The 27,482-nt window shown below is 42.0% G+C and overlaps 3 protein-coding genes across 4 annotated transcripts; 2 read left to right on the plus strand and 1 right to left on the minus strand.

The window, feature by feature from the left end:
• Positions 1-590: 590 nt before the first annotated feature.
• On the minus strand, positions 591-4,243 carry pin4 (protein (peptidylprolyl cis/trans isomerase) NIMA-interacting, 4 (parvulin)). The gene is made up of 4 exons (XM_047584352.1): positions 4,082-4,243; positions 3,816-3,883; positions 3,133-3,252; positions 591-1,078 (listed from the first exon to the last, which is right to left on the minus strand). Exons 1-4 carry the CDS (start codon positions 4,116-4,118, stop codon positions 920-922), a joined length of 384 nt encoding a protein of 127 aa, XP_047440308.1. The 5' UTR covers positions 4,119-4,243; the 3' UTR covers positions 591-919.
• Positions 4,244-4,846: 603 nt separating this feature from the next.
• nek12 (NIMA-related kinase 12) lies at positions 4,847-8,145 on the plus strand. 2 transcript variants are annotated; one of them, XM_047585425.1, is made up of 2 exons: positions 4,847-6,089; positions 7,422-8,145. In XM_047585425.1, the coding sequence occupies exons 1-2, from the start codon at positions 4,979-4,981 to the stop codon at positions 7,604-7,606; spliced, it is 1,296 nt and encodes a 431-aa protein (XP_047441381.1). In that variant the 5' UTR covers positions 4,847-4,978; the 3' UTR covers positions 7,607-8,145. The 2 variants fall into 2 exon arrangements, with proteins under 2 accessions (XP_047441381.1, XP_047441382.1); XM_047585426.1 differs by having other exon boundaries at positions 4,847-6,065.
• A 10,050-nt stretch (positions 8,146-18,195) lies between these two features.
• On the plus strand, positions 18,196-23,084 carry drd1a (dopamine receptor D1a). The gene is made up of 2 exons (XM_047584430.1): positions 18,196-18,515; positions 18,868-23,084. The coding sequence occupies exon 2, from the start codon at positions 19,174-19,176 to the stop codon at positions 20,290-20,292; it is 1,119 nt and encodes a 372-aa protein (XP_047440386.1). The 5' UTR covers positions 18,196-18,515; positions 18,868-19,173; the 3' UTR covers positions 20,293-23,084.
• Positions 23,085-27,482: the final 4,398 nt, after the last annotated feature.

A 27,482-nucleotide genomic window follows, 5' to 3' on the forward strand; every position in this document is an offset into this window, starting at 1 on the left:
ACACAAATTATGAAAATGTTTACATTTAATGAACTATTGTTTTACAAAACATTTTATGAAAAACCTGAAATTTCTTAAGAAAATTAAATGCTTTTTTTTGACACGTTGCTGCCACCTGGTGTTCAGTTGTGGGTGTTGCGTTCTGTCTGTAACCCAGACTCAAACAGTGGAAAAATTAAGAAAAGGGATTTGTTTACAAAAAGTGCAGTTAACGTCTTAAAGGCCATAATATTTTGATAATTTTAAGTATGTGTCCAAAGTATTCACTCAAAAGCGACTTGAGAAATATTCAGTTAAATATGGTAACAACATTATGAAGTTCATTTTACCTGCTTCACCTTGAAATAATCCAGTTAGTAATTGGATTAAAATAATTTATTTATACTATACTACGGTTTCAATCAATTTCACATTTTCCCTTGTGCAATAGTGACCTGAAGGACCTGACCCTGTTTAACTTTTTCCAATTTCTAACAGTTTTTAACTGAGGAACAACTCAAACTTACCGTTTACCTCAAATGTAGTCACCACCGATGGCTAACTATGGTTTTGTCTTCAGTGCAGAATTACAGAAACATACAATTACAAACTACAGATTTATTTCTGCCATCAGAAATCTTTTATTTTCATGTGCCGAATTTAAGGAAAACAAAAAGTTATTGAACGTCATACACACATACACCAACCTCAAACAACTTGTAAAACATTAAGAAAAATGCATTTATTTGGCCATTTTGTATACTTTTACCAAGTAAAATTATTCACCCAGGCTGAACGGTCAGTATGGTTAAGCAGTGTGCATTTAACAGAAAAGTACTCCACACCAGGATCATCATTGTTCATAAGTCATTTATAATCAGGAAATCCATACAGCACACTGGAGAATTTATCCTAAGTTTGAGAGCTGAGCTGGCCCACGCTACTTCTTCCCCTCCACCATAATGATGTGGTACCCAAACTTTGTCTTAACAGGTGGGTCTGTGTAGACGGGTTTATCCATGGAGCTGATGGGCAGGGCAAACGCTGCCTCCTGGAACGGTCCAACCATCGACCCTCGCGTCATCCACCCCAGGTCGCCCTGTCAGGAACACAAGAGTAATGAGGGAAACGTGCATTGTTCTGCTAACATAGCTGTAAAACAGGGAGGCCTAAAGCTTAAATGCAAGAAGTATTTTGACTAGTATGAATAAAAGTGTGTCCCTTCCCGATTTCTTATTTTTTGCATGTTTGTCAAACCTAAATGTTTCAGATCATCAAACAAATTTAAATAGAATACAAACACATGGTTTATCACACCTGAGTTCAGTTTCTCTGGCCACAACTGTTCTCAATCTAGACTGAGATCAATCAGTCTGGAAAAGGTTATAAAGCCATTTCTAAAGCTCCAGTTAACCACAGTGATGGTCATTATCCACAAATGGTGAAAACATGGAACAGTGGTGAACCTTCCAGGGAGTGGCCGGCCGACCAAAATTACCCCAAGAGAGCAGCAATGACTCGCTGCATTGTGTAATGTGTGTGTTGTTGTGGGGTCACAAAAGACCCCACAACAGCACCCAAAGAACTGCAGGCCTCACTTCCCTCAGTTCAGGTCATGAGTTCATGACTCCTGGGCAAAAATGACTGGAATGGAAGAGTTCAAGGCCAAAATCACTGCTGAGCAAAAAGAAGATAAAGACTCATCTCAGTTTTGATGATCCCAAAGACTTTTGGGAAAATACTCTGTCCGGCCGGTCTATTCATGTCCTCAAGTTGAACGTTGGTTCTGCAACAGGACAATGATCTAAAACACACGAGCAAGTCCACCTCTGAACGGCTGAAGAGAACAAAATGAAGACTTTGGATTGGCCTAGTTCTATTGAGATGCTGTGGTATGACCTTAAAAAGGAGCTTCATGCTAAAAAAAAACCCTCTAACGTGGCTGAATAACAACAATTGTGCAAAGATGAGTCAGCCAGAATTCCTCCCCAGCGCTGTAAAAGACTCATTGTGAGGTGTTGCAAACGCTTGACCTTTTTCACACAAGATCATGTAGGTTTGGATTTAGCTTTCCCTCAATAATAGAAAGCTTAATTTAAAAACTGCATTTTGTGTTTACTTGTGTTATCTTTGATCAATTAAATTAACTCGATGATCTGAAACATTTAGGTGTGAAAACCATGCAAAAAAAAAAAAAAAAAGAAATGAGGAAGAGCGCCAACGCGTCTTCACACCGCTGCATGTGGTGTTGGTGTGATCAGTTTCGCAGTGGCTAATAATAAGAATGAGTACATCTACAGAGTCTGTAACAACATAGTACTCATTTGAATTACTGGACATTTAAGAATGAGTGTACTATTCAGTGTAGACTGAGTCACCCATGACCATGATATTTAGATCACAAAATCCTGGTATTCACCTCCTTTGTGTTCAGTCACAAACCAATCTTAATTTTTTCAAACGTGGGAACTTTTGCGTGCGATTTAGATTTCTTCTGATTGAGTTTCATTTGTAACAATGACCTCATCACCTCAAAAGTGGCTGATATCTCCGAGCTATGGGACTCTCTGGAGGCCGTAATTCAGGGGAAACTAACAGTTGCCAAAACAAAATCAACTCAAGTGAAATGCATATCTTAACTTGACTGAAATATTAAAAAAATAAATAAACAAAATACCAAGGTGCTCAAGAAATGCAACTGTTATAAGAACACGTACAACATTTTTACAGACGAGGCGACATAGGAAACAATAGACAGACAAAATATAAGAGAGATTTATATAATGTAACATGACCTATGACCTCAACGTGAGACGAAGTGTTTTGTTCATAAAAGGAAGAAATTGATGAGTCATGACAAAGTGGAAGGCGCTTACCGATATTATATAGATATATATATCATACTATATTTGATTTATGACAATTAAAGTTATCAAATTTCAAGATGTTGGATCTGTACATGCCTTTCTTTGATGAACACTTTCAAACCATGGCTGTTCTGTATTTGCTTTTTTTTAATGTTCAGATTATTTTTGTTTTCTTGTTTCAACGGCAAAAAAAATATTAAAGTTAAAAAAATATTACTCAGTACGACAAAAAAAAAAAAAAAAAGAGCGCAACACCGCACAAATGCGTGTGAGGGCATGTGCTTACTCCTTGTCTAGCTTTGTCTTCACTGTACTGTGACGCTACTTCACTGAAACGGACTCCAGCCTTCAGTTTCTCCATTGCCTCCATGCACTTTCCATGTTTTTCGCAGAGGATATGCCGGACCTGGAGGCAAACAGGGATCATGAAAGCAATGTTAGATTGAAATGCTTAACATCACTGTAGACATTGGCATTTCTTGGTCGACACAGATAACGTGCTCCAGTGCCAGTTCATGACCCCCCAACTTCTCAACACTTCTGAGCGTTTCCTCTTCTACAGGATGTGACACCATGCTGATGCTTGTGCACCCTTCATATTTATTTTTAAAATACCTCCAGATAATAACCTGTCTTTCTGGAAAGGGTGAAACAAATATTAAGCAATGACATCTGAGGCCAGGAGGGGAAAACATGTATAGTGATAAAAGTGAAGTTAAATACAGAGATGACTTTTTTTTTTTGCGTGAGTGTTATAAATCTTATCAGTTTGCGTACGTGTGTCTTAAATTAAATTGCATTAAATTTAACTCAACCACGGATTCATCATCTTCTCATTCCGACTCCTCCACAAGTCAATCACTTTGTCGCAGGGAGTGTCACAGGACAAAAAAGAAAGAAAGAAATTCCCTACATTACGTCCCTCTTAAGTGCACCTACGTATGACCAACATATTAGTATGAACGACACCTTCACAGAAGTTCCTCCTTTAGGGCCCTTTTCTTTCTTGTCAGTGTCTGCACTTCCCGAGGCAGCCCCTACACAAGTTCAACACAACAGAGCAAGCATGAAAACAAAGAAACCCACAGCGAATAATAACTCTGTAGCAAGAAACAGTTGTTAGAGAGAACTATGTCACCACATGTAGCTGTGTGCTAACTTACATCTCACTTTCGGCATATATTAATACCACTTCATATATATAATTAAACGTACATAAGTTACGGGCCACTAACCTTTACCGCCTTTGCCGCCTTTACCTTTTGGCGGCATATTTAGAACAACGTATTCTCAATTTTAAGCAATAATAATAATAAAAAGGAAAATGTGCACTAGCATGCACTCATGCTCTGTTGTGATAAACCTGCGCAGCAAACGTGCGCAGAAAGCTGCAGTCTTCTTTGGCTGGTTATTGGCAGATTGCGAGCACACAACACACATACCGCCACCTAGCGTAATGAAACAGGAATGGCATGAAGCAGCAGGGGAGCATGAAGTAGGGTAATGTACGCGTCTTTAATCAGGTTGAACTGAAAAACGGAGATTAATGAACAGGCACATCTATTTAATGGTACTATTAATGTCAAACCGACGCGGCTACACATTTTCCAAGCCTTTGCAATCTCTGTCATGTACTTAATCTACTGAAAATGTGTGAATTTGTTCACTATGGCAGCTACATGCTTATTAATGAGTTACCTCTTGCAACTCCATGGACATGAAACCTTAAAAATTAATCTAAAATGAGCGCCGCTCACTTTTAATAAAATTAAAATAAGAATAGTAACAGTATGTGATATAACCGGGTAAAATAATGCACAACCTAATTTCCCGGGTTATTATTATGATTATAAATTATTAAATATTTTATCATTTCAACGTTTGTGTATAGCTAAAACCTTTACTCTATATATGTAATGCACATATTACATATAAAGATATAAAGATACAGTCCACGTATCCGGTTTCACAGCGTCACTCGGTTACCATAGCAACGGCTCTGTACACAAACGGCGTGATGTGCTACGGAGCAGACAGCTGCTGTCTGATGTTTAGGTGCACCTCACCTGAACACTGTTTTTAAATAATTTGTTAAATACGGATTTGTCGGCTGCGCAGGAGGGGGGGAAAAAATGGAGAAGTATGAGAAGGTTTTGTGTTTGGGCAGAGGAGGAGTAGCAGACGTGTTCCTAATGAGACATGTGGAGCAGAAGAGGCTGTGTGCAGTGAAGAGGATCAAAGTGGAGGACACAAGGGCAGCAAAGACGCAGAGGGCTATTCTGCTGGAGGCGGAGATCATCAGGAGGCTGCAGCACCCTCACATTGTGACATGCCCTGATGCCTTCGTCAACTCTGACGACGGCTTCATTTACATCGTGATGGACTACTGTGATGGTGGGACGCTAGACGACCGCGTCAAAGGGAGGAAGCCTGGGGAGTTTTTCTCCGAGGACACTGTGATGAAGTGGTTCGCGCAAGTTACCATGGCTGTTAATTATATACACGCGTCCAAAATACTCCACAGGGACATCAAAACCTCAAATGTGCTGCTGACAAAGCAAGGAGTGGTGAAGTTAGGGGACTTTGGCATATCCAGAGTGATGAGCAACACATCCGACATGGCGTCCACATGTGTTGGGACGCCCAGCTATCTAAGTCCTGAGCTTTGTCAGGACTTGCCATACAGCTGTAAGTCTGACATCTGGGCTCTTGGCTGCCTCCTGTATGAGGTCTGCGCTCTCAGATCTCCGTTCGCAGCCACAAACCTCCTGAGTCTGTTCTACAAGATCACCAAAGGAGAGTATGACCCTGTCCCTAGTGCATTCTCAGACAACATTTCCCGTTTGATCCAAACAATGCTCAGCCTCAACCCAGAAAACAGACCAAGTGCCGCCTGTGTACTTGCCATTGCACATGTGCAAGCTCACATGGAGTCTCTCAGAGAGGCAGACTGTACACCTGTGAGTGGTGTTAATACAGAAGGAACTGGCGCAGACATCAACAAAACAGCAGATGTTCTCGGTCAGTCGCTCACACATGAAAACCGAGAAGACGATTTGGAGGTCAGCTGCTGTGATGTCGAGGAAGAAGATGCTTTGAGCGTCGACGGACTGGACCACTATCCTGAGGACTTTGACGAAGACGGAAGCTCTGCTTCTCTAGAGGAACACAGTGAACGCTCTGGGGCGGGAACGAGGAGCAATTCTGCTGACTGTGTCGGTAATGATGAGGTGGTAACGGAAAGTGAGACATCATTTCGTCACTGGTGCTGGCAGCGACCTTACAAATGGTTTAAGATAATGCAATACGATTAACGGGACAGGAAACAATGAAAGATCTGCCGCATAGATTTGTGGTCAATTGTCAAGGCCACGTGCGATGTTGACAGTAAATCATTCTCACGCGAAAACGTTCCTATAGATAGTTTTGATCTCCAATAATGTGCTGAATTTTAAGGGCATTTCAAGCTATTGAGCTGCACTAAACAGAACAACGCTGGTTTCTTTATCAACATGACTCTACTACTTCTACTACTTCCTGTTCTGCTCTCTTACACAGTACATGTTTTTCTGTTGCCCTGAACAGTAAGTCAACACCCTAAACATTTTATTGTAGATCTTTTAATAGGTTTATCACTATCAAACACATCAGTGCAGATGTTGAACAGTTGGCTGACACTGTGTTTCACAGCACGTGTAACCGTGCAGAGGATGTTGTAATACTCCTTCACTAACCATGGCCGCAGTCAATCAAGCGTATGCACTTAAAGCAAAACACTCACAGGTTACAGTTGCTCAGATGCGACAACGTTTTGTTTTTCTTATTTGTTTGTGATTGTAAATCTACGATCATTGGTGAAGTGAGTTTGTTCAATAAGGAAATGTGCAACTGGGAATGCAGAAAACTTTAAAAGCTTCTTTGTTCGGCAGTAAGACTCGGTGTCATAGAGTTGAATCCAAAACGATGAAGGTAGATGAGGACAAGAAGGCCTGTGAGCTACAGAGACGAGGGAATGATTGGCGCTGAGAAGGTGGGGAAATAGCTCATTGGATGATTTTGAGAGAGTTGTGAGAAAGACGAGATAAGGAAATGAACCGGCAAAAATAGTCCACATTCACTGGAGGGAAACAGATTGTGACGGGACAGATCTTCACTACTTCATTTGGACAAAACAAACTATACAAGTTTATTTTGGGTCACGTTGGGTTGCGGGAAATGTGACAGCCACTAGTCTCTGAAAGGTTATAAAGTTTCAGACACTCGTCAGAGAAGTATTAATTCACAGTGCACACGTGTCGTTAAACACATGTTTAAAACCAGATGAAACTACGATACTGGCAATGGTTCTCAATAGTTCTGGCCTGTTGGAACTAAACAAGCTTATGTTTTAATAAAAAGATCATATTGTATTTTTTAAAATATCTAAACATATTAATAATTTCAGAAATGCATGCAATAAATATTAATTAAGGGAAGTTGTTTTTTGTCTATAGATGATTATCAAATCATAAGTCTCTGTTATGTTCTCTGTTACATAAGAATCAAACGGCTCAGCAGATGTTTTCTGTCTTTCAGGTTTTGCGGAATCTCCTGACACTTCAGAACAAGTTGACTACCCAGATGACTTTGAGGAAGATGAGGAAAGAGAAGATCAGGGCGATGTGTCACAGCAACACGACGATGCACTGGTCGAAGAGTTTCAGCTCTGCGATGCCGGAGGATTGACCATCACGCTGAAAGCACTTAAGGAAAAAGGCTAAAAAAAAAAAAAGGTCACAATGGTCCTCAATGTTAAATAAAGGAACATTAGTTGTGAATATTTTAAGTGCCTTATTTGTTAAATATTTTCAGTATTTGAGGTCCAGAGGGACATCAGACCTTATATGTTTGACAAAGGTCATCAGCAACCTCTGCCACAGGTCGGGCATAAGCATTGGATTTATTGATTTATTATTATTTAGTAGACATAAAGAATTCCTGTGCGGCTGAAATCAGTCGTTTCACTGCTGGATTATGCTGAAAAAACACGTGGTGGGGCTAGAGAGATTGAACCGTCACACTCAGCGCGAGCAGTTCCTGTCGCTGATCGGTGATGTGAATATTCCTTGACGATGTTTCTGATCAGTGGCCTAAGATATGGCAATAATGACGAGTGTGGCACAAGTTACTGGATTATGCGTTTATTTTTATAACATTTCCATTTTATATTGTACTCTTGTTGAAAACAGCACCGGGAACGATTTCTTAAGTTGTAAATCAATATTTAACATCAAGACTTTCAAAAATAAACGCGGTTATATATAAGCAATCTCCTGGACGTCCAAGTGTGTATTTTGCATTCATAGCTTCTTATATGTTTTACTATCTTAACACTAAGATGTGTATTTTAGCGTGTGAACTTTCTCTTTCAGTACGGCTGTTACGCTAGACAGTACATGAAATATAGCAGCTTTTCGTTAATCAGGTTTTTATCTTTGTTTCAAAATGAGATGGAAGCGCAATTATGCACGATAGTGCCTTCAACGGAAGTATGTGGTGTGTGCAGCAGGCCTCAAAGATGTGAGGATAACAGCGATTATGACGAAATAAAGATAAAGATAAGTAAGAGTGACAAACTTATTTGGTTGGTAGCTATAATTAAAATAGCAACAGTAAGCTATACATTATATAAGAGCACTCACAAATTGGCACAGATATGTCTGAGAGCAACTGAATAAAATAAATAGTATTTGTAGCTGTTTTTAAAGGACACTTGTTTTTCTAATCACAGCAATGTTTTTCCCTAACCTCAATCCTGACCTTGACTTTAACCACTAACCCACAAATCAGTACTTTGCTAAATAAGAATCAGCTCTTCAGACGATGGAAGCTTCCTCTGCTCCTGATTCTGTGTAGTGTGTGTTTCTAGATTACAGTGTACCTAAATACGTAAACTGACGGACCAGAGGGCTCCTACCCATTGCAGAGTCTTGACTATGTTACTTTACCGTTGCCAGGTTCCATTCACATAGAAAACACAAGCAAGATGTGCAGATGAAAATCTGACAGGTTACCAATGCTGGGGACCGTTCTCAATCTTGCAATTTGGGTGCTTCAAAAATGTACAAAAACGTACTGTTGACATGTGTCAGCAAACTCTAAAAATTGGAAACTGGTGAAAAGAGTAGTCATTTTGTCATTTTTCCACCTGTCAATATTAGCATGTCCATGTTACTTCTCCAGGTTTTCTAAGTTTTTCTACGGTGATGGGCCCCCACGTTGCTACTATTTATCTGAACTACCAACAGTAACACAGGAAGCTGGGACTTGACAAAGGGTTGGAGCCCTCAGGTTGGGGGTCAGCAGGTCGATATAAGGCCAATTGTCTGACGCCAAAAACTCTTTCATGGCCTAAATCATAGGCCCCCAATAGGCGCCCCACTGGGATTCCTTCCGAGTGTGTTTTGGTTGGATCAGCACACATAAACCGGGACACTCATTCGTAGTGGTTCGCTTCTCGACACGCTGCCGATGGTAGGTAGGGACGGGCGATGTGGGTGACAAAAAAAAATTAGCCCGATAAATTTTGCCATTCTCCATTATTCTAATTCCAATCCACGTTTTTGACTCAGTCTGTCTCTGCATTCTGTCTTGAGAGCTCTTAAATGATACTGACCAGTTATAGTTAAGTAAGCTGCTAACTACAGATTTACATAGGAAGCGACTAATCAAACAAATTTGAAATGCGAAAACAGCAACATGTCTTCCACCAGGCAAAATGCAAGTCCTTCGGTTCTATCTTTCCATCGTTTGCTTTGCTTCTACTATGTATGTAACGGACTGACTGAATACGCTTTTTTTGTTTTTTTAAATTTAGCAGTGACCAGATTTCTGAAATGAAATCCGGGGAAATTTACAACTCTGACACAAAAAAAAATTATAATTAAATGTTACAATTATGATTTCATTTATTTTTACATATTTATTCATATTAAAACACATTTATACTGCGATGTCTGTAATGTCAATAGCAGCGCGACCGGCTACCTTAACATATGTAGTCCGTGCACAACATTTCTTGTTTCATTCATAAAACATTAAAATCGGGGACAGCTTGAGTCGGGGGACAGCTCATTCAAAACGGGGACTGTGCCCAGAATTTGGCGACGTCTGGCTCGAGTAAGTTGCACGACTACGTCATCAACTTGCGTTTATCACATTTATCACAAGATGGCCAACGGACACAAGTAGCCATGTCTTTCATTAATCAGTGTTTGACACTGACACATTTAGAATGTAAAATATTATTATATTTTAGTATGTGTTTTTGTTGTTTTGCATGACATGAAGGACATTTTGTTTTGAATATTATGCAATAGAATGGCATGTTGCTTGACCTCAATAACTTTTGACTCACTGAAAAGTTTCGTTGTGGCCCTTTAAGATCCGTATTTGAGTACCCATGACCTAAATAAAAGAAATACTCATGCGTGGGGGGCAGTGATATTTGCACAATGGTGCACTCTAAGATGACGAAGTCCTAATATAGAAAACAACTTTTCAAGATCCCATATTTGGAAAGAGACCAAGTTGTAAATTAGAACTCTAGTTAAATTTAAATGGTTAATTTTGTCACCAATGAGCAGGAAGTGCACACTGGTAGGAAATGCTCATCAGTGCTTTGTCACTGACAGCCAGGAATTTGTACTTTATGACAGAAAGACAGGTAAGTCATGGTTTCCCCATTAGCATATTGCTGAGCACTTTCAAGAAGATCATGGGGATAAGGTATACTTTGAAAGTGCCGCTCAACGTCGCCTCAACGGAAAAGTAAGATTCACGTTTTATCTACACACGATCTCTCTTGAGGAGACCAAAGGTTTTCCCGCTCACTGTCAGCAGTCTCAACCCACATTACATTTGCAAGCGCACAAGCTGCACTCTGAGGCAACAGACACATTGATATTTCCATGAGCTAATATTGCACACACGAATGCAGGGGAGACGATCTTTTCCTCCGCAGCTTTTTCGGGGGGAGACCCTGGGAAACAAAATTGCATCTTTTTTTAAAATTTTTTTTTTTTTTAATGCAGAAGTTAAGGCTGGTTACTATGGGAGCACCAGAAACTGAGGGAACAAGGCTCCATCCGCAGCGATTATAATTAAGCGAAGCAGCATCTGTGAGGGGACTACCAACCCGCAGTTCATGATCAGCACAACCGAATTAAAAACACATAAATAAGTGACATCAACAATTTAACCTGGGAACTGACAGTGGCATTTTTTTTTTTTTTTCGGCCATGTTCCTGTTACGGCTTTCCCTCGTTATAATCATTCCCCTATAGTGCAAAGAAGAGCTCTGATGTTCCTCTCAATCCTCCTCACATCGACACCTGTACACTCATCTGATTCTAAGCCCATTGATGGTGTAAAGACAAAAATACCACATAAACTTCCATGATGACAACTGCAAAATGCTGAAACCACATTGCTGAGATAGGCACACTGAGTCATATCAAGCTCGCCAAAGATAGGAGAAAGGCCCTCACAGACTATTTCGTTTTGAGAAGAATGAATTTATTTGTATTATTTATCACATTCTTCTTTCTGTTCTGATGATATCTTCGTTATCTCTGCATCTCCACAGTAGTACCTCAGGCGAACTCACCTTCTGTCCAGTATCGCATTAGGCAATCACAAAGGCTTATTCACCTCAAGAGAAGGACGCAACACTTTAGTTTCATTAGATGTAATGACACTGCACTTTTTGTATGACTGAGTGTGCCTCATACAATTGTTTGTACACATTTTCATTTGCCCTTTTCAAATGACAGACCTTTACCTCCTGTCATGAACACAGCAAAACAAAAACAATAAAAATAAGTAAGCGGAGAAGACAGGCCTTTCAAGCTGTCCGCTGACACCGAGAAGAACAAGATCAAAACCTCTTACCTGCTTAACCCCAGCCTATCACATAATGGCCCGACGTAGCTGTTGTTAGAAGAGGGACTTAGCTGAGAGGCCAAAAATACCGGGACATGTCCATCTAGATTCATGTCGCCACTTTCCTGACACAGCCACATCTGAGATCCTTCCACTTGACCATGTTTTCTGCTTCTAACGTATCAACAGTGAGTTCAGAACACACAAACAATGTGACTATGTTATACCTGTCCAAGAATTAGAGATAAAAAAAAAACACACAATTTGATGAGCACATGGTGCAGCGTTGTCCTGTACTGGAAAAATCTCTTTATCGCTGCATCTGTTTGTTAAATAAAGAGACTTTTCCAGAGGTAAATGCGAGCTTTATTTACATGGGAAGGAGAGGAACCAACACCGTACACACAAGCAGCAGGGTGAGTTGGTTCCCTCCACCCATGACATACAGGTGACGTACAGCTGTTGAACATTTCAACATTAAGGGAGATTTTAACTTAGACTGAGACTCCTTCCGGTTCAGTAGTTCTCAGATGACAGTAGAGTTCCTGATGAAACTAGACATAATTTATAGCCAGACAGGTTGGAAAAGCAGCACTTGAATAAAAGGATGGCGGAGTAGCCTGAAGCCATAACAAAAACTTTTTTTTACCCAACGACTTACATCTGTAAGGTAATCTGTGACGATGCACAAGACATGTACACAAATACGCGCTGCACTTGCACATTAACCAGAAACTGATCTTTTTTTAGATTCATAGGAGTTCCCCATTAACTTTGAAATTAACCATCTTTGCATGCCATCGCTTTTAACTCCCCTCTAACCAAGGTGTTAGACTGGGCTTAGCTGGCAATTTTCTGAGTCATCAGTGGTGTGAAGTGGACAAGGGAGGTCACAGAAACTATGAGATCACAACGAATAAATAACTAATCACTCAGGAGAAATTTGGGTTAACTTAAGGTCACTTTTCTTTTGAGAATGCAGCGGAAGAGAAAAGCAGAACAGTTATATGCCCTCTTCTAGAACATACTTCCTTTACCCTTACTAAGAACATGCTGTGTTTATCTAGTGCGTTTACGTGCACATGAAAAAAAGCCTTAATCAGACTCTAGCTGAATGTAAACGCATTACTCTGACTAAAATTCATCTAAGTTCTCCTTATCCGAATGAGACACTGTGATAATGTGTCTGGAGTTCGTTTCTTTGCATACGTTTAATCAGACCACAATCGGATAACGCGTGTGTGCATGCTCCACAAAAACATTGGAGAAAGTGTGAATGAAGAAAATGGAGAAAATGTAAACTGGGACAAGGACTGTAGTCAGAAAGACAAATTTCGGGCGTTGCTCGATGAATCTGTGCATGCAAATGCAAGTACCAGTTAAAGAGTTAATCCTGAACAGTCGTAGAGATTTTTATTTTTAGCGTCTCATCTTGTCATTTCTCCATTGCAGTCCGATTGTGTGGGGGTCTTCAAAAGAGAGCTGTTGAATGTTCTTGACAATGTTAAGATGGGTTCCGAAAAAGGAATGGATGCCCTCAAAAAACTCAGGTGGAACTTAGACGCTCTGAAACCAAAGCAGCAAGTAAGAGTCCCAAAATCCTGATTCAGTAAGATCTATCTACTTGTGACTGCTGCATCAGTCATGGGCATGAAGATCAGTTGTGACGTGTTTTATATTTTTTATATTTATATTTTTCACATTTATATTTATATTTTTTATATTTTATTTATTTATATTTTTCACATTTATATTTATCAAGGGGAATCCTGCACTTAATGTAAAGGAAAGTTCGGAAGCTCATATGATCAATAATTGTGTGATCCACGGCACACTGACCGTCTTATCAAGAGGGTACAACCTATCCTAGAAAATGCATAGCTAATATTCATAGCTGTACTACACCACACCTTTACACAGATTCGTTGCAAGTTCAAACATGACACAGCAAAAGAGACATTCAGATTAAATTAAAAACGTATTGAAACCGCTCACAGTGATATATTGACGTACTTGTGTTGTTAAATGCAAGCCCATTATCTCATCAAGTCTGTAGTGGCACAGAATGTAGTAAAACAAGTTGTACCCTTCACACACAGCTAACCACGAATGTCAAGCTGCTTTCTAAGATGAGATCAATATGTTTAGACACATGATACAACCATATGAAAATGCAAACACATATGTGGTAGGAGTAGCACTTCCGTTTGTTCTCGGTCGTACAGTATAAAAAGAGGCTAGGCACTGATGACATCTACGCTCACACCTACACCGAAGCAAAGAAGCTGCTGAGGAAGGAGACAACGCTGCGATACGATGAAGTGTGTGCTTGTCTTGGTCGTGGTGAACCTCTGCTATGCCATGGGGTTATACGGAGAATTGAACAACGAGATGATAAAAAACCTGAAGACTCTACATAATTCCAAATGTACCATCACTGTGAGTACAGTCACTTGATACTTTCACACTTTATTTCATGTGACACTTGCAGCTGTGTGTTACAAAGTGCACTGGTGCATGTCTGCTACAGACACATCGCTCTCAGTGATGTTATTAAACACCCTGTGCATGTTGCATTAAAGGGACGCACTGTGTTTCTCTGCCCCTCTAGTCAAACCCTGCCACACCACTGCGCGTGCCAGTGATAAATTCTACTAAAAAAGTTGTAAGTATTGCTCTTCTTTACTACTCCGAACTATTCAGTGCATGGTGATACGTGCATTGTCATGTGTTTGTCATTAGCCTGACTAGGTCTTGTCATTTCTCCATTGCAGTCCGATTGTGTGGGGGCTTTCAAAATAGACCTGTTGAATGTTCTTAACAATGGTACGACGGGTTGCAAAAACGGAATGGATGCCCTCAAAAAACTCAAGTGGAACTTAAAAGATGTACCAGAGCAGCAGGTAAGAGTCCCAAAATCCTGATTCAGTAAGATCTATCTACTTGTGACTGCTGCATCAGTCATGGGCATGAAGGTCAGTTTCAACCGATCCTCTTTTTGTCCTCTTTCAGTATGACGAGAATTGCACACAAGCAGTGGTATCGGAGAAATGCAAAAAATTCATTTTCAAGAAATACGAAACTTTCGTTCGGAAACTGAACAACCTTGGATGAACATTAAAGCCTATTGTCAGCAGGGAAGCTGCGAGCGTTACCTTCTAAGTGTTACCTGCAATTTCAAAGCTTGAAATGAGAAAAGAGATGTGACCTGTGAATGTGTTAGACATGAGATTTTAAAAGTTTTATTTTTTTTTTATGTTCAGATTTACAATTGTCCCAAAATGGTATTTATTTAATGTTATTTATGCTATTTATTTCATATTTTGGTATTTATTTATTTTTGTATTATCACACAATGTTTTCTACTTAAATTATTTACTATGCCAATGAGATGATATGTAATATTCACCATGTGAACAACTATTATCATCTCAAATGAGTGTGAGATGCTGCTTTCAAATAAATCACCTACTTTCATAATTTGTTCTCGCTGAGTTTTATTTTATTAGAAAATCCATTTCTTTATAAATTCGTTACGATTCCCAAAGAGAGACGTGTCGACACCGAAGTGCTTCTGTTGTTATTGCACCGTGACGGCGCTGCAGCCGGCTACACGTCGAGTTCACTGCAGGGTTTTCGCGATGACGAACTCATGACATATCGCACAACACGTAAACCACCTTATACGAGCATAAATATAAGTCTGGTGGGAGGAGGAGGAAGCGTTGGAGGAGGAGAGGACAAAGTGGGAAGTCTTGAAGTTCCCCACCTACTGTTTGACCCCTATCTTATGTTAAAGCATGACAGAAGGGATTTTACAGGCAATGAAAACACAAATAAACAGCTCCGGTTGCAGTGTTTGTCAGTGCTACAGTGACTCAGTGTCTCTTCATATCCCTATCTGTTGTACCCATCTGGAAAGCAGCCAATCAAAAAAAATAAAAAATAAACATATATGGACTTGCATGAACTTGCAGACCTGTTAGTTCTTGGCACTTGCAGGCCGCATGACAGTTGCATACATAAAACCGTCCATTCACACGTACACTTACACAAACATGTGACTGTGCGCGGCTCCTAGGCAGCCTGTTTTTGCTCTCAGTCACCTTACTCCCGGTACTTGTGCTGCTTGTGGGAGGCCGGCTACCTGTTAACCCCCATCAAAGCAAAAACCCCTCTTTTTTGTGTGTGTGAATTTACTGCAGCTACACGAAGGATCCGGTGAGGTAAAGCTGAATCAGCTCAGTTGTACCTAGACAGCATGTGGTGACTGACAGAAAGAGAAGCACATCATATCCCCTTTTAAGTGTCACGCTGTGTGGAGAGCAAATTACTATGCGGTTCATTGCATGTGAGAATAGCTACAGTCAGGTCCATATATATTTGGACAGTGACTCGAGTTTTGTTATTTTAGCTGTTCATCAAAACATGTTCAAGATACGGTAATATAATCAATACGACTCTCCGCTGTTATCTGATGGTATTCACATCTAAACTGGAGGAAGTGGCTTAGAAATTGCAGCTATTTAATATGTAGCCACTTCTTTTTCAAGGGACCAAAAGGATCTGGACAGTTGATTCAAAAGCCATTTCATGGGCTGCACGGGCTATTCCCTCATTAATCTTTCATCGTTTAAGTAGGTAAAAGATCTGGAGTTGAGTCCAGGTGTGGCATTTGCTTTTTTAGAAAATGTTAGTGCTAACCCAGAAAGTGGCCAAGAAAGAGCAGCAGACCCTCCTTAGGTTGAACAAAAAGAAGAAATCCATCAGAAGGACAGTGGTCAAATCAGGAGTGGTCGAACCAACAGTTTGGTACCTTGGGGAAACACTGATGACCTCAGGAACTCAAAAAAGTCTGTGTGGTCAAGGAAGACAAAAGTGGTGGATGATCGTAGAACCCTTTCCACCGTGAAGAAAAACCCCTTCACAACATCCACTCAAGTGAGGAACCACTGCAGGAAGTAGTAGGTGTATCAGCATCTGAGTCTACCGTATAGAGAAGATTTCATGAGAGCAAATACAGACGGTTTATCACAAGATACAAACCATTAATCAGCCTAAAAAATACAAAGATTAGACTTTGCCAAAAAAACAAAAAAATCAACAAAACAAAAAACTATTCTGAATAAGCCAGCCCAGGTTTAGGACAGCATTCTTTGGACAGATGAAACTAAGATCAACCTGTAAAACATGATGGACACAATGTGATGACACGAGCATGTAAGGGCTTCTAATGGCACTGGGGCAGTAGTGTTTATTGGTGATGGGACAGAAGACAGAACTAGCCAAATAAATTCTTAAAGAATTCTGAAGCATATTGGGATATAATTTCTGCTCAGATCGAGCATGCATTTGACAAAACTTAGGGCACGAGGACTAACAACCTAGCAACACAGGAAAGCAGCTGCAGCGCAGGCCTGGCAAAGCATCACAAAGGGGTGAAATGTCTTTAAACTGAAGTGAGACACGAGTTGAGAAGAGCAGTAGTCACACCTCTGAACACAGAAAACCAGCAGAGAAGGAGGCAGGTGGTGAGTCAAACTCTGAAATAGGCCAAAGGTTCACTTCAGCTTGACTGCCCATCCAGAATATGAGGGCACGTTTAAACAGTCTCTAAAGTTAGTAACTAAAAAAATATAAATATATAAGCTTTCAGAATAATTTATAGCTGTGGGATATGGATTAAAGATAATCAAAGGGAACAAGGGATGAAAGACAAAACATAGCTGTTATTTTCTGAATGTCAACTCCCTTTTCGACATCCAGTGGAGTGGATGTTTGTGAAGGAAACAAGTATAAGCTGTTTCTTTTCCTCCTGTCAGAAGTAATTACATCACTGTAAGGTGACAGCTGGCATATCACAATTGTCTCTGCATCCCATGATGCTCTGCAGGAAAGATGCCAGATTGAACGGAATAGCCAGGGCTGCTCTGGCATCAGACAGAGCAGACTGTATTATTACACGGGCCTAGAATAGGTTTTCTTAAAATCTCAATTTCATTCTGTAAAATCCCTCCTCACTATTATCTGTTACATTCTCAACTATTGTTTCAGAGAAATGAAACCCTTTCACCATTAGGTGGCATCAACAGCCCACTGCATCGGAGTGTTTGGTCCTCGTCCCGATTTTGTTTTATTTTTATTCATCCACACCAAAGAGCAGATTTTATTTATTTATTTATTTATTTATTAGACTAAATTAAGTTAAAGTGCTCTCAGTAGCAGCTGGGGTAATTTTATGGTGCGGACCATAATATTCATAACCTTTAATGTCCGCTTCAAGGACCGCAGTCAGGACAAGTCCGGACTTTTACCTGTTGTTATCATACAGCATCATACCGAGATAGGTCGCCATCGGGCCACCGTCGCACGCTTCCCTGCTGACTTCTCTTGAATTACATCGGCCTGAATGGGACAGCGTCAGAGCGCCGGTGTGAAAGTGAGCCGGCGGTCTTCAGGATTTGGCCGCAGACGCGCACTGTGGCTGCAAGAGGACGCAGCCACGGCGCCGATGGCTGAGTGACATTTGAATCCAGTGGTGGTGTTATTATTTATTCAGAGCAGTAGTCAACGACGTGGCGTCAGTTGAGGATATAATCGGATTGTTTGAGGATTGTTGATTTTTTTTTTTTTTTCTATACATGGAGACCGGGTGCCCTTTGGATGGACTTTGCACTGTTAAGTTCGAACGGAAGCGATGGGGAGATTGATTTTGTGTTATGCCAAGACACAGCTGACTGCATCCCTGTGAGTAATAAGAGAATATGATGACATACTTTAATAAAGATTTGGGGTTTGTGCGTAGGATGGCATGACTCTTGATTAGAGTCATGTCTTGAAGATTACAGTTAGCTCAGTGGAAAGTCCTGCCCAGTTTTAGATTTTCAACCTGATCGTTGCCCATAAAATGGCAATAAATAAATCAGTCTATAAATAACATATATGTTTAAGATATATAATAACAAATATGACAGAATTGAGAAACGATAAATAATAATACTGTTCTTTTAAACAATGTTGTATTTTTAGGTTAACTACTATTGATTACATCAAATATATACAGTTTATCCAGGGTTTAATTCATTTCTTTAATCCACAGGGATGCTGGTGAGTTCAACAAGCAGACAAATTCCTGAAACGAGTGGGACTAAAACAGAGCAGATTCAAGAGGCTCAAATATCGCTGATGAATTAAGTTGCCACCATCTCTTCATAAGTAGGGCTCAAATTATGTCGAATCTAATCTACAGAGGGCGGAGGCGAATGTCCGGCCCCCAAGAGCGACTGCCTCAAACATCTCATCCTCCGTCGTTTACCACAATGAGGAAGATTTTCCTAGATTTTAATCTAGTGGACAAAATGTAGCAGGATGACTTAGACACTGCCCAACCAACGCGTGTTCAGGGATGGATCTCGTGAACTTTACGACCGTCATCGACAACGGGTTTTTGGACGAGGCCCCGTCGAGCCGGGTCCTAACCGGCTGCTTCCTCTCCCTGCTCATCCTCACCACCCTGCTGGGAAACACGTTAGTTTGTGCAGCCGTCACCAAGTTCCGACACCTGCGCTCCAAGGTGACCAACTTCTTTGTCATCTCGCTGGCCGTGTCCGACCTCTTGGTGGCCGTCCTGGTGATGCCGTGGAAGGCGGTGACGGAGATCGTCGGCTTCTGGCCCTTTGGCTCCTTTTGTGACACCTGGGTGGCTTTTGACATCATGTGCTCCACGGCGTCCATTTTGAACCTTTGCGTCATAAGCCTGGACCGCTACTGGGCCATCTCCAGCCCCTTTCGCTACGAGAGGAAGATGACGCCGAGAATGGCCTGTGTGATGATCAGCGTGGCCTGGACGTTGTCGGTCCTTATTTCCTTCATCCCTGTGCAGCTCAACTGGCATAAGGCCCAAACTAAATCCTACAGCTCTCTCCCCGCGTCCTCTGCATATCGGGGATCGAACGAAACCACCTACCGCAGCCCAGAGAATTGCGACTCGAGCCTGAACAGGACCTACGCCATCTCCACCTCTCTCATAAGCTTTTACATTCCCGTGGCCATCATGGTGGCCACCTACACCCAGATCTACCGCATTGCCCACAGACAAATCAGGAGGATATCCGCACTGGAGCGGGCGGCCGAAAGCGCCAAGAACAGGCACGACAGCATGGGCGGAGGCTCCAGTATCGCCGAGTCCGAGAGCTCTTTCAAAATGACATTCAAGAGGGAGACAAAGGTGCTGAAGACGCTGTCGGTGATAATGGGGGTGTTCGTGTGCTGCTGGCTCCCATTTTTCATCCTCAACTGCATGGTGCCCTTCTGCGAGCGGTCGAGCGGAGGGGAGGCTTTCCCCTGCATCAGCCCCACCACTTTTGACGTGTTCGTGTGGTTCGGCTGGGCTAATTCCTCCCTCAACCCCATCATCTATGCCTTCAATGCAGATTTCCGCAAGGCCTTCTCCATCCTGCTGGGCTGCCACAGACTGCATCCAGGAGGCCACAACATAGAGACGGCCAGTCTAAACAAAAAATGAGTCATGACTCTCTCACAGCACTGACTCATCTCTTAATTCTTAGAGTCCAAGAGTTCCTGCTGCAGCCGGTCTGGTCGACTTCAAATGAGGACGCCGCTCTCCGCGCTAACCCCCGTATGTGTTCCCATGTCTGAATGAGGTGACTGGGCTGCCTTCGTGCAGACTGTTTTGCTGTGATCACACAGGTCTCTGTACTGTCTTCAGATGGGAGAAGCTCCAGAATGATGAGAGGGGGATTTGGGATAGAGATAAAGACTCTTGGCTGTTGTGCCAGGGATCTGGGAGTGCAGCAGTGCTGACACGCTCCTGGAATAGATAATCCCATGACTGGGCAGAGCACACTCTAATGCTGTCAGACACCGCTCTCTTTGGTGGCGTCACACACGTACACAGAAACAAACAGTGTCAAAACGCGATCGTCCAAATACAGTGCAGCGTGCACGCTACAAGAAATTACATGACAGCGCACAGAAACACTGTTACTCATTGCATTAAGACCCTTGCTCTGCGAGGACACCCGCGATAAAGCTTCAAACCAAATCATGCACATGCACAGGTAAAGATACACCCACAAGTGACTTAATATTACAACTAGAACCAAAAGAGTTTTCATTAAATGTCAGTGTGCTTTAAAATAAGGCCCAGAGAAGTTATTAACATCCCTGACAGCAGGCAGGCATAAAAAAAAAAAAAATTGCAGGCTGCCTCGTGGAAGATACGAGCCCAGGTATTTATAACACCCAAATGTCACATTATTAGAACTGTGAACTAAATTTACTCACCTCAAAAATGATTTGTTCACAGCTTGAAGGTGTCCATTCTACAGACGAGTGTCTCGTATTACCTGTGCGTGCATTATAAACAACAGCTGATGACCTCTTTTTTTTTCTTCTTCTTTTTTTTTGGAAAAATGCAGTGTCCCAAACAAAGGTTTTACTTGACGTGTTTACAACCTCACCTGTAAAAGACTGAACCATGTTGGAATTTTACTTCCTGTTTGAAGTGAATTATTCAAGGATCAGCTTAGTTTACATCAACGTGGGTCTTATTCTTATAGGTTTGGCCGTGGTGGGAGATTTACACCGTTCAGTTTCCCAGTGATTCTTCGATGAAATACAACAGGGCATGAAACTCAAGCTGCCAGATGATCAGAGAGGCTGTAAACCAGCCCTCAGTCTGGAAACGTATATTGTTGAAGTCACCTTACTTGGAGGCATACCTCAGAGTGAGCATACATATAACGTGACTACAAAGCGAACGCCGTGGCTCGAATGCAGCTCTGTCAAATCCTGAGAAACAAAGCAAAAAAAAGTAATTTGCTTGTGCAGCCTATTGTGGTTCTGTTTATTCGATTTACTCAAAGTGAGAGGAACAGCTTTGCTGTTATGTGTAATTTTTCAAAAACAAATGGCTTCCTCAAGTCATAGTTTCATGCACTTTATGTGACAACAATACAACAATAATCTAGTTTACTGAGCACTGCAAGACATGCAGTGGATTAGACGGGCAGTGGAATTTGTGAATGTTAAAAAAAAAAAAACAACTTTAATTCCAAGCAAATCATTCCAGATCGGACGATTTCCTAAGTTTGAATGTAGTTTGTATTTCTGTTAAACAGGGATATCCTCAGTGCACATAACGACGAAGGTACAATACATATGAAAGCGGAGTGTGTGAACCGTGTGACTAATGTTTACAGTGGAATAATTTTTTTTTTTACAGCTTTTCTCGCACGTCAGGTGACTAAATTGGAGACTTTTTTTTTCTTTTGTTTTGATTGTATCTGCTTGTATTTCTTGTCTGATGTATGGTTAATAATGTCACTGTGTCATCTCCAGTCAGAAAGAAAACAAAGGGTTCTGCATTTTGGAAAGTGGGTCATTAACTCTCTGCAGCCCTACCGAAGCACACATTAAGAACATAATGTGTAGCAAGTCATGAAATAGTCTCAACTATTGTTTTTACACTTCAAATTACAACACAATTAGTAAATTAAAATCTTCAGAGGTCCCGATGATCTTTCTTTTTTACTTTTGGATGAAGCCAGTTAGCGTCATTACTTGTGATCAGTATGAAGCTAAGCTAAGCTAAGCTAAGCTAAGCATCTCTCAATTTCATACGGTATTTAATGGACAAAACTATGACAATAAGACCCAGGAATTATCCACTAAAGAGAAGCGTTGCATAGTGGATTAGAACGAACAGCAGTGCAGTGCTCTCATCAACATTTACCTCCACGTTGGTCAGCTGTAACGACAGAACTTGTAGCTGTGTGTAAATTGTTGTTCGTAGGTCTGACCGTTGCATACGTGTTGTTATGTTACGTCCACAGCAGTAGAACCCATCAGAAGAAAAAAGTTGTGCAGTGTCTGCTTCAGCCGTGTGGAAATATCTCAACGGACAGGTTAATAAACGTGTGTTTGTCCAGTTTGATGAAATCCGCTGTGTGGTGTGTACGTGCGACCGGCTGCACAGCTTTGACCTCCACACATCAAACTTCCCGGAGCCAATTTCACACCACCGTCCAAAGGGGGAACTCACCAAATGGGACCAGCTGTGTTTCACAACCAGAAACTCATGCGTCCGTTCCGTCTGGTGATGTTAGCAAAGTGAAGCGTCTGATCCTGAGCGGTGAACAGGCTGGAAAAATACTGTTTTTTTTTTTCAGTAACTGCATTAAAGCTATTTGTTTCTCCATCTTCTCAATGTTAAGATAATCCTTTAATGAATTCTGGGAACACCTTTGTCGCCTCTGTCACCAAGGAGCTGAAAATAAATGACAGTTTTCAGCGCTTCAGTAAATTTTTACATAAAGGATGCACCTGTCACAAGAACGTGCACGCCCTAATCGGTTCAGATGCTTAAGCAGGGAAGAGGGCCACTGAGGCAGTTGATGTAAGCGGAGCACAGCAGCTACAAGGACATGTGATGGATTTTATGTGGTAAGACCGAGTTAAACATTTATTCTCGTATTAATCTTCTGTAGCTTAAACGATAAATCAACCTCTAACTCGGTTTGTCAAGAAGTCTCGTTCATTGATGGTCTTCTCTTACCGTGAAAGATGGAATTTTAATATTTTTAGTGTGAAACAATTGCGTCGTCTTGTCAGATGAGCATTTTAATCAGTCTTAAGAGTCTCATTAAGCAGCAAGTCTCAAAGGATTGATTTTTTTTTTTTTTTTTTTTTTTTTTTTTTGTTACACCCACATTAAGTTTGTGCTCTTTGGAAATGTGAAAAGCTGCAAGTGCCGTAGCCTTTCTCTTTCTCTCAGACACACGCAAAATGCCGGGTTGTCCTTTAAAGTCCGCTCTCCCTGGGCCCTGGACTGTCCTTGCCTCTGTGAAACCTCCTCAAGCGTGCCACGGGAAGGGAACAGCAATTAATTTGACTGACATCATTCAGAGTGATGGCTGAGGTGGCGACAAGGCGGGGTGCGCGCTGGCGTGCGCGCGTTCGGGCGAATGTGCGCGCGGAGCAGCGCTGCGTTACTATCACCTGCTCCGGCGTCCAATCCACAGTCCTTGCAATGTCAGTGGCACTCTTTAAAACAGACAATTTGTCGTCCTCCTCCTCCTCCCCCTCCTCCACCTCCTCCCCCCAGTGAGGAGCTTGTGAGATTCTCAAAGCGATACCGTCTTTAGATTGGCACATCAGAAAAAGGGATGCTAGATGTGACAACTTCAGATGATGCTAATGACTGGCCCTGGGGAAATGATTTACTGAGACAGGGACGGAGAAAGAGAGGGGCAAAGGAGACAGACAGAGTCTTATGTAATAATCAAGCAAAGCTTAAAAAAGAGAAGGGCGCTCTGTAAACATCACATAACCCACCAGAAATTGTCCGACTGGTGTCACATGCATTTTTTAAGTCTCCAACGCAGCCACACGCTGTTCGCTTGCACATTTGGCCACGTGAAAATGGATCCTTAACGCAGCCGATGATTTCCTTGTCACCCTCTCTCTTCGGGGTAGACCGTGGGAGTTAAAATGCAATTAAAAGGTTTGCAATAATGCGTATCGCTCTCCATTAAATATGTATTATTCACGACCGGCAGAGCTATCATAATTGCTCTAGAGCCTAATGCATTTTTTAATACCTCACACGACAAAGAGATAAGAATAATTGAGAGTGAACTTGTTGTGTGTGACTCCATCCAAGGTGCGTCAGCGCGGTGACTCGAAAATGCACTTGGCATGTAAAAAAAACAAAACAAAAAAAAAAACTGGGTTGCCTTTCTCGTATGTCGGACTTTCGCTGGTGAAATAATGTGCTTCACTTCAACCGGTTCAGAGGGGAAACAGCAAGACGTCATCGACAGCATCGGGCCACAAGTGCACAACACATATTTCTTAAGGGAGATCTCTTCATTTCAGGGTTGAAACCACAGAGTAAATTTAAACAGCGTGCGAACACATATCTGATCTCAGCAATGGGCTTTTTCATCCAGCGCTTCAAAAATAGATACATAAGTCCCAGTCAGAGATTGCCCCGCATATATTTTGACCTTTAGTGCCCGTCCTTTGCGGCGAGCCCCTTCATTCCTCTTCCTCGTTTACACTTGCTCCTCTTTCTTATCGCACTCCTCCGCTCTCTCCCTCCACCCTCGCTCTGTTTACTGTTTGCGCTGCGGGCCCCTGGCAGAGCTGCGTTGCCATTCGTCACTCCAGCTGACTGCAGCGGAGAGGACAGGCCCTCTGACCCCACCACTGGGAAAGGAGCAAGGGAACGAGGGGAAACGAAGAGTCACGGGGAGGGGGGGGCTGTTCAACGGGCGACGAGAGCAGAAGAAAAATAATTATTAAAGGGAGGGGCGCAGAGGCTCCGGTAATGTTAACAACAACAATGTTAACAAATAGACTTGCTCTTTTTCTTTTAATTTACCCCAAAATACTGAGAGACATATACAAAATTCATAGAAAAGCTGTAAAAATTGGGCAATTTGCAACCGTTTTAAAATTTTGTCAAACCCCAATTTGTCAATTCTTTTACACTGCAAATTAAAAATGATCTACAATGAAACAAACAGTGAGCTTCAGAAAGGTTTGAAGGTTGATTTTTGTTCATCTTTACACAAAACCAAGCTGTTTGCCCCTACTTCCAATTTTTTTTTTTTTAACCCTTTGCATCCTGGATGTCTTGCATCTGCTCTACAAAAAGAAACCGCGCAAACCAGCGCAAAATTTCAAAGGTTGCAAAGTGTGACTGCAGAGGCCACTTCAATTTGACGCTGACTGAAACTGACACAGCATTTGCTGTGATTCATTTCCGTTGAGCTTCAGTCCAGAGTACGATGAAATAAATACGGGATGTCACCTCTTTTTTAGCTGGGACTGATGGACTCTGACGCTGGTCTGGTGGTGTTAACATGTTAACGTCTCGTTGTATTTTAGTATTTAGTCCACATGTTTCAACATTGTTTGGAGCTTACCGACTAAATTTGGGGATGTGTTTTGTCAGGTGGAAATTTAAAAGGCCCATGGGCGCGTGGGCTTACGCTCAGCTAGCCGTCTCCTGCCAGTATGTGCGAATTTAGGCGGACACGAGAATGGTATCGATCATCTCATGTCACTTCCACCAAGACGGTAACTAAGCTTATTAAGGAACACATCAGGATGTTCCTGTAACTGGTGGCAACACCAAAACTCTAAAGACTACAAACTAAAGTACAAACTTATCCGTTAGAAAAGAACCACTGCAACGCTGTCTTAAAATGTCGAGCCACTATGAGGCCAACGGTTTAATTCTCTCGAGCTTGAGGAGTGAACACTTATCTCTGAAAGGCATGTTTTCATGCCGGTGGTGGAGAGCGTCGTCTAGTAGATGCCGTGCCAAAACCGCGTAAGGGCTTGGGAATATTTTTTGGCCACTGACCGGGTACAGTAGAGGGCGCCAGCTTCTGCCCTGCCAAGGACTCCTGTTTCACAAACAGTGACCTACATCTGTACACTTTGGTCTGCAGAAAATCTGGCCTGCAGGCGGTGGGATCGGGGATGGAAAAGATTAAGAAATTAAAACTCTTCAAGTGCCGACCGCCGTGTGGTCTGTAAACCAAAAATAAAAATGGGCAGGAAAAGAGCTTATCCAACCTATATATATATATAATACTTTTTTACTGTTAGAAATGTGCATGCGACAGGGAGACTAGGGTAGAGTAGGAGCTTTTGTACGGGAAGAACACAGTCGTTGGCTCATAAACACCTATTGTTCTTATATTTCTCGGTTCCTGGTAACCTGTCGCTCCTTAAGACTGTGTGTGACGTTGCCTCAATCTCACTATCAGAGAGTATAACCTTTCATAGACTGACACAGTTTGCACTATCGCGCCGTAACGCAATGATCTCCAACGGATATGGGTCAAAAGCAGAGATGAGTCAACCTTTGTTGACGCTGACTCGATCAAGTCCAGGAAAATAACGACAGGTTTGATGCACTGGATGTGTTGTTGTTTATATCACACTCATCTCTGGCCTGTCGCTACTTGTCAACCAGGCGGAGTAGAAAAACATCTCCGAAGCTAAACGCGTAACAAGCCAAGACAGTGAGCACTGATCGAATTATGCCATGAATAATAAGCAAATGAGGTCCGTGGTTGATTAGTGTTCACAACGGGGGCGATGTCCATTCCAGCCATGCTCCGCCGCTTAGCTGCAGAGAGGTGCTCGTCTGGAGGAGACGGCTCCGAGTGGAGAGCATGATCTTAATGATGCCCGCGCTGGTAGGATGCCCCGTAGGTGAATGGCGACTATGTTAATGCTAATGGGCTAGCTTGTGGGGGGGGGGGAGCAGATGTGTCTTATCGCTTTAAGAGTCCAACATCAGCAGCAGGAAGTGACAGAGACGGAGCAACCGACAACTACGCAGAGAAACTGGAAGACGGTTGTCTCTTCCACCTGGGCTCAAAATAAACGCGCGGCGTTTTAGGTTGACGGCTGCTGTCTGAGTGTGTCAGCAAACAGTGCTGACTGCGGCGAGGACGGGAGCTGATGACCACGTCTGCTGAACCGCGTCACTGCCCCCCTTTAAAAAGGCTGCTTAGTCATTTACTATTATTGACGGAAAAGGACAAACCGAGCATGCGACACGAGCTGCTTTGACAAAGGCTCATGGAAAATACTATTGTCATCATTAGCGAGACATTTTAGGAACGTGTTACTAAAAAGCAAAGTTTCACATTCCTGTGAAACACC

The sequence above is a fragment of the Mugil cephalus genome, chromosome 5, assembly GCF_022458985.1.
Source record: "Mugil cephalus isolate CIBA_MC_2020 chromosome 5, CIBA_Mcephalus_1.1, whole genome shotgun sequence".
Classification (NCBI taxonomy): domain Eukaryota; kingdom Metazoa; phylum Chordata; class Actinopteri; order Mugiliformes; family Mugilidae; genus Mugil; species Mugil cephalus.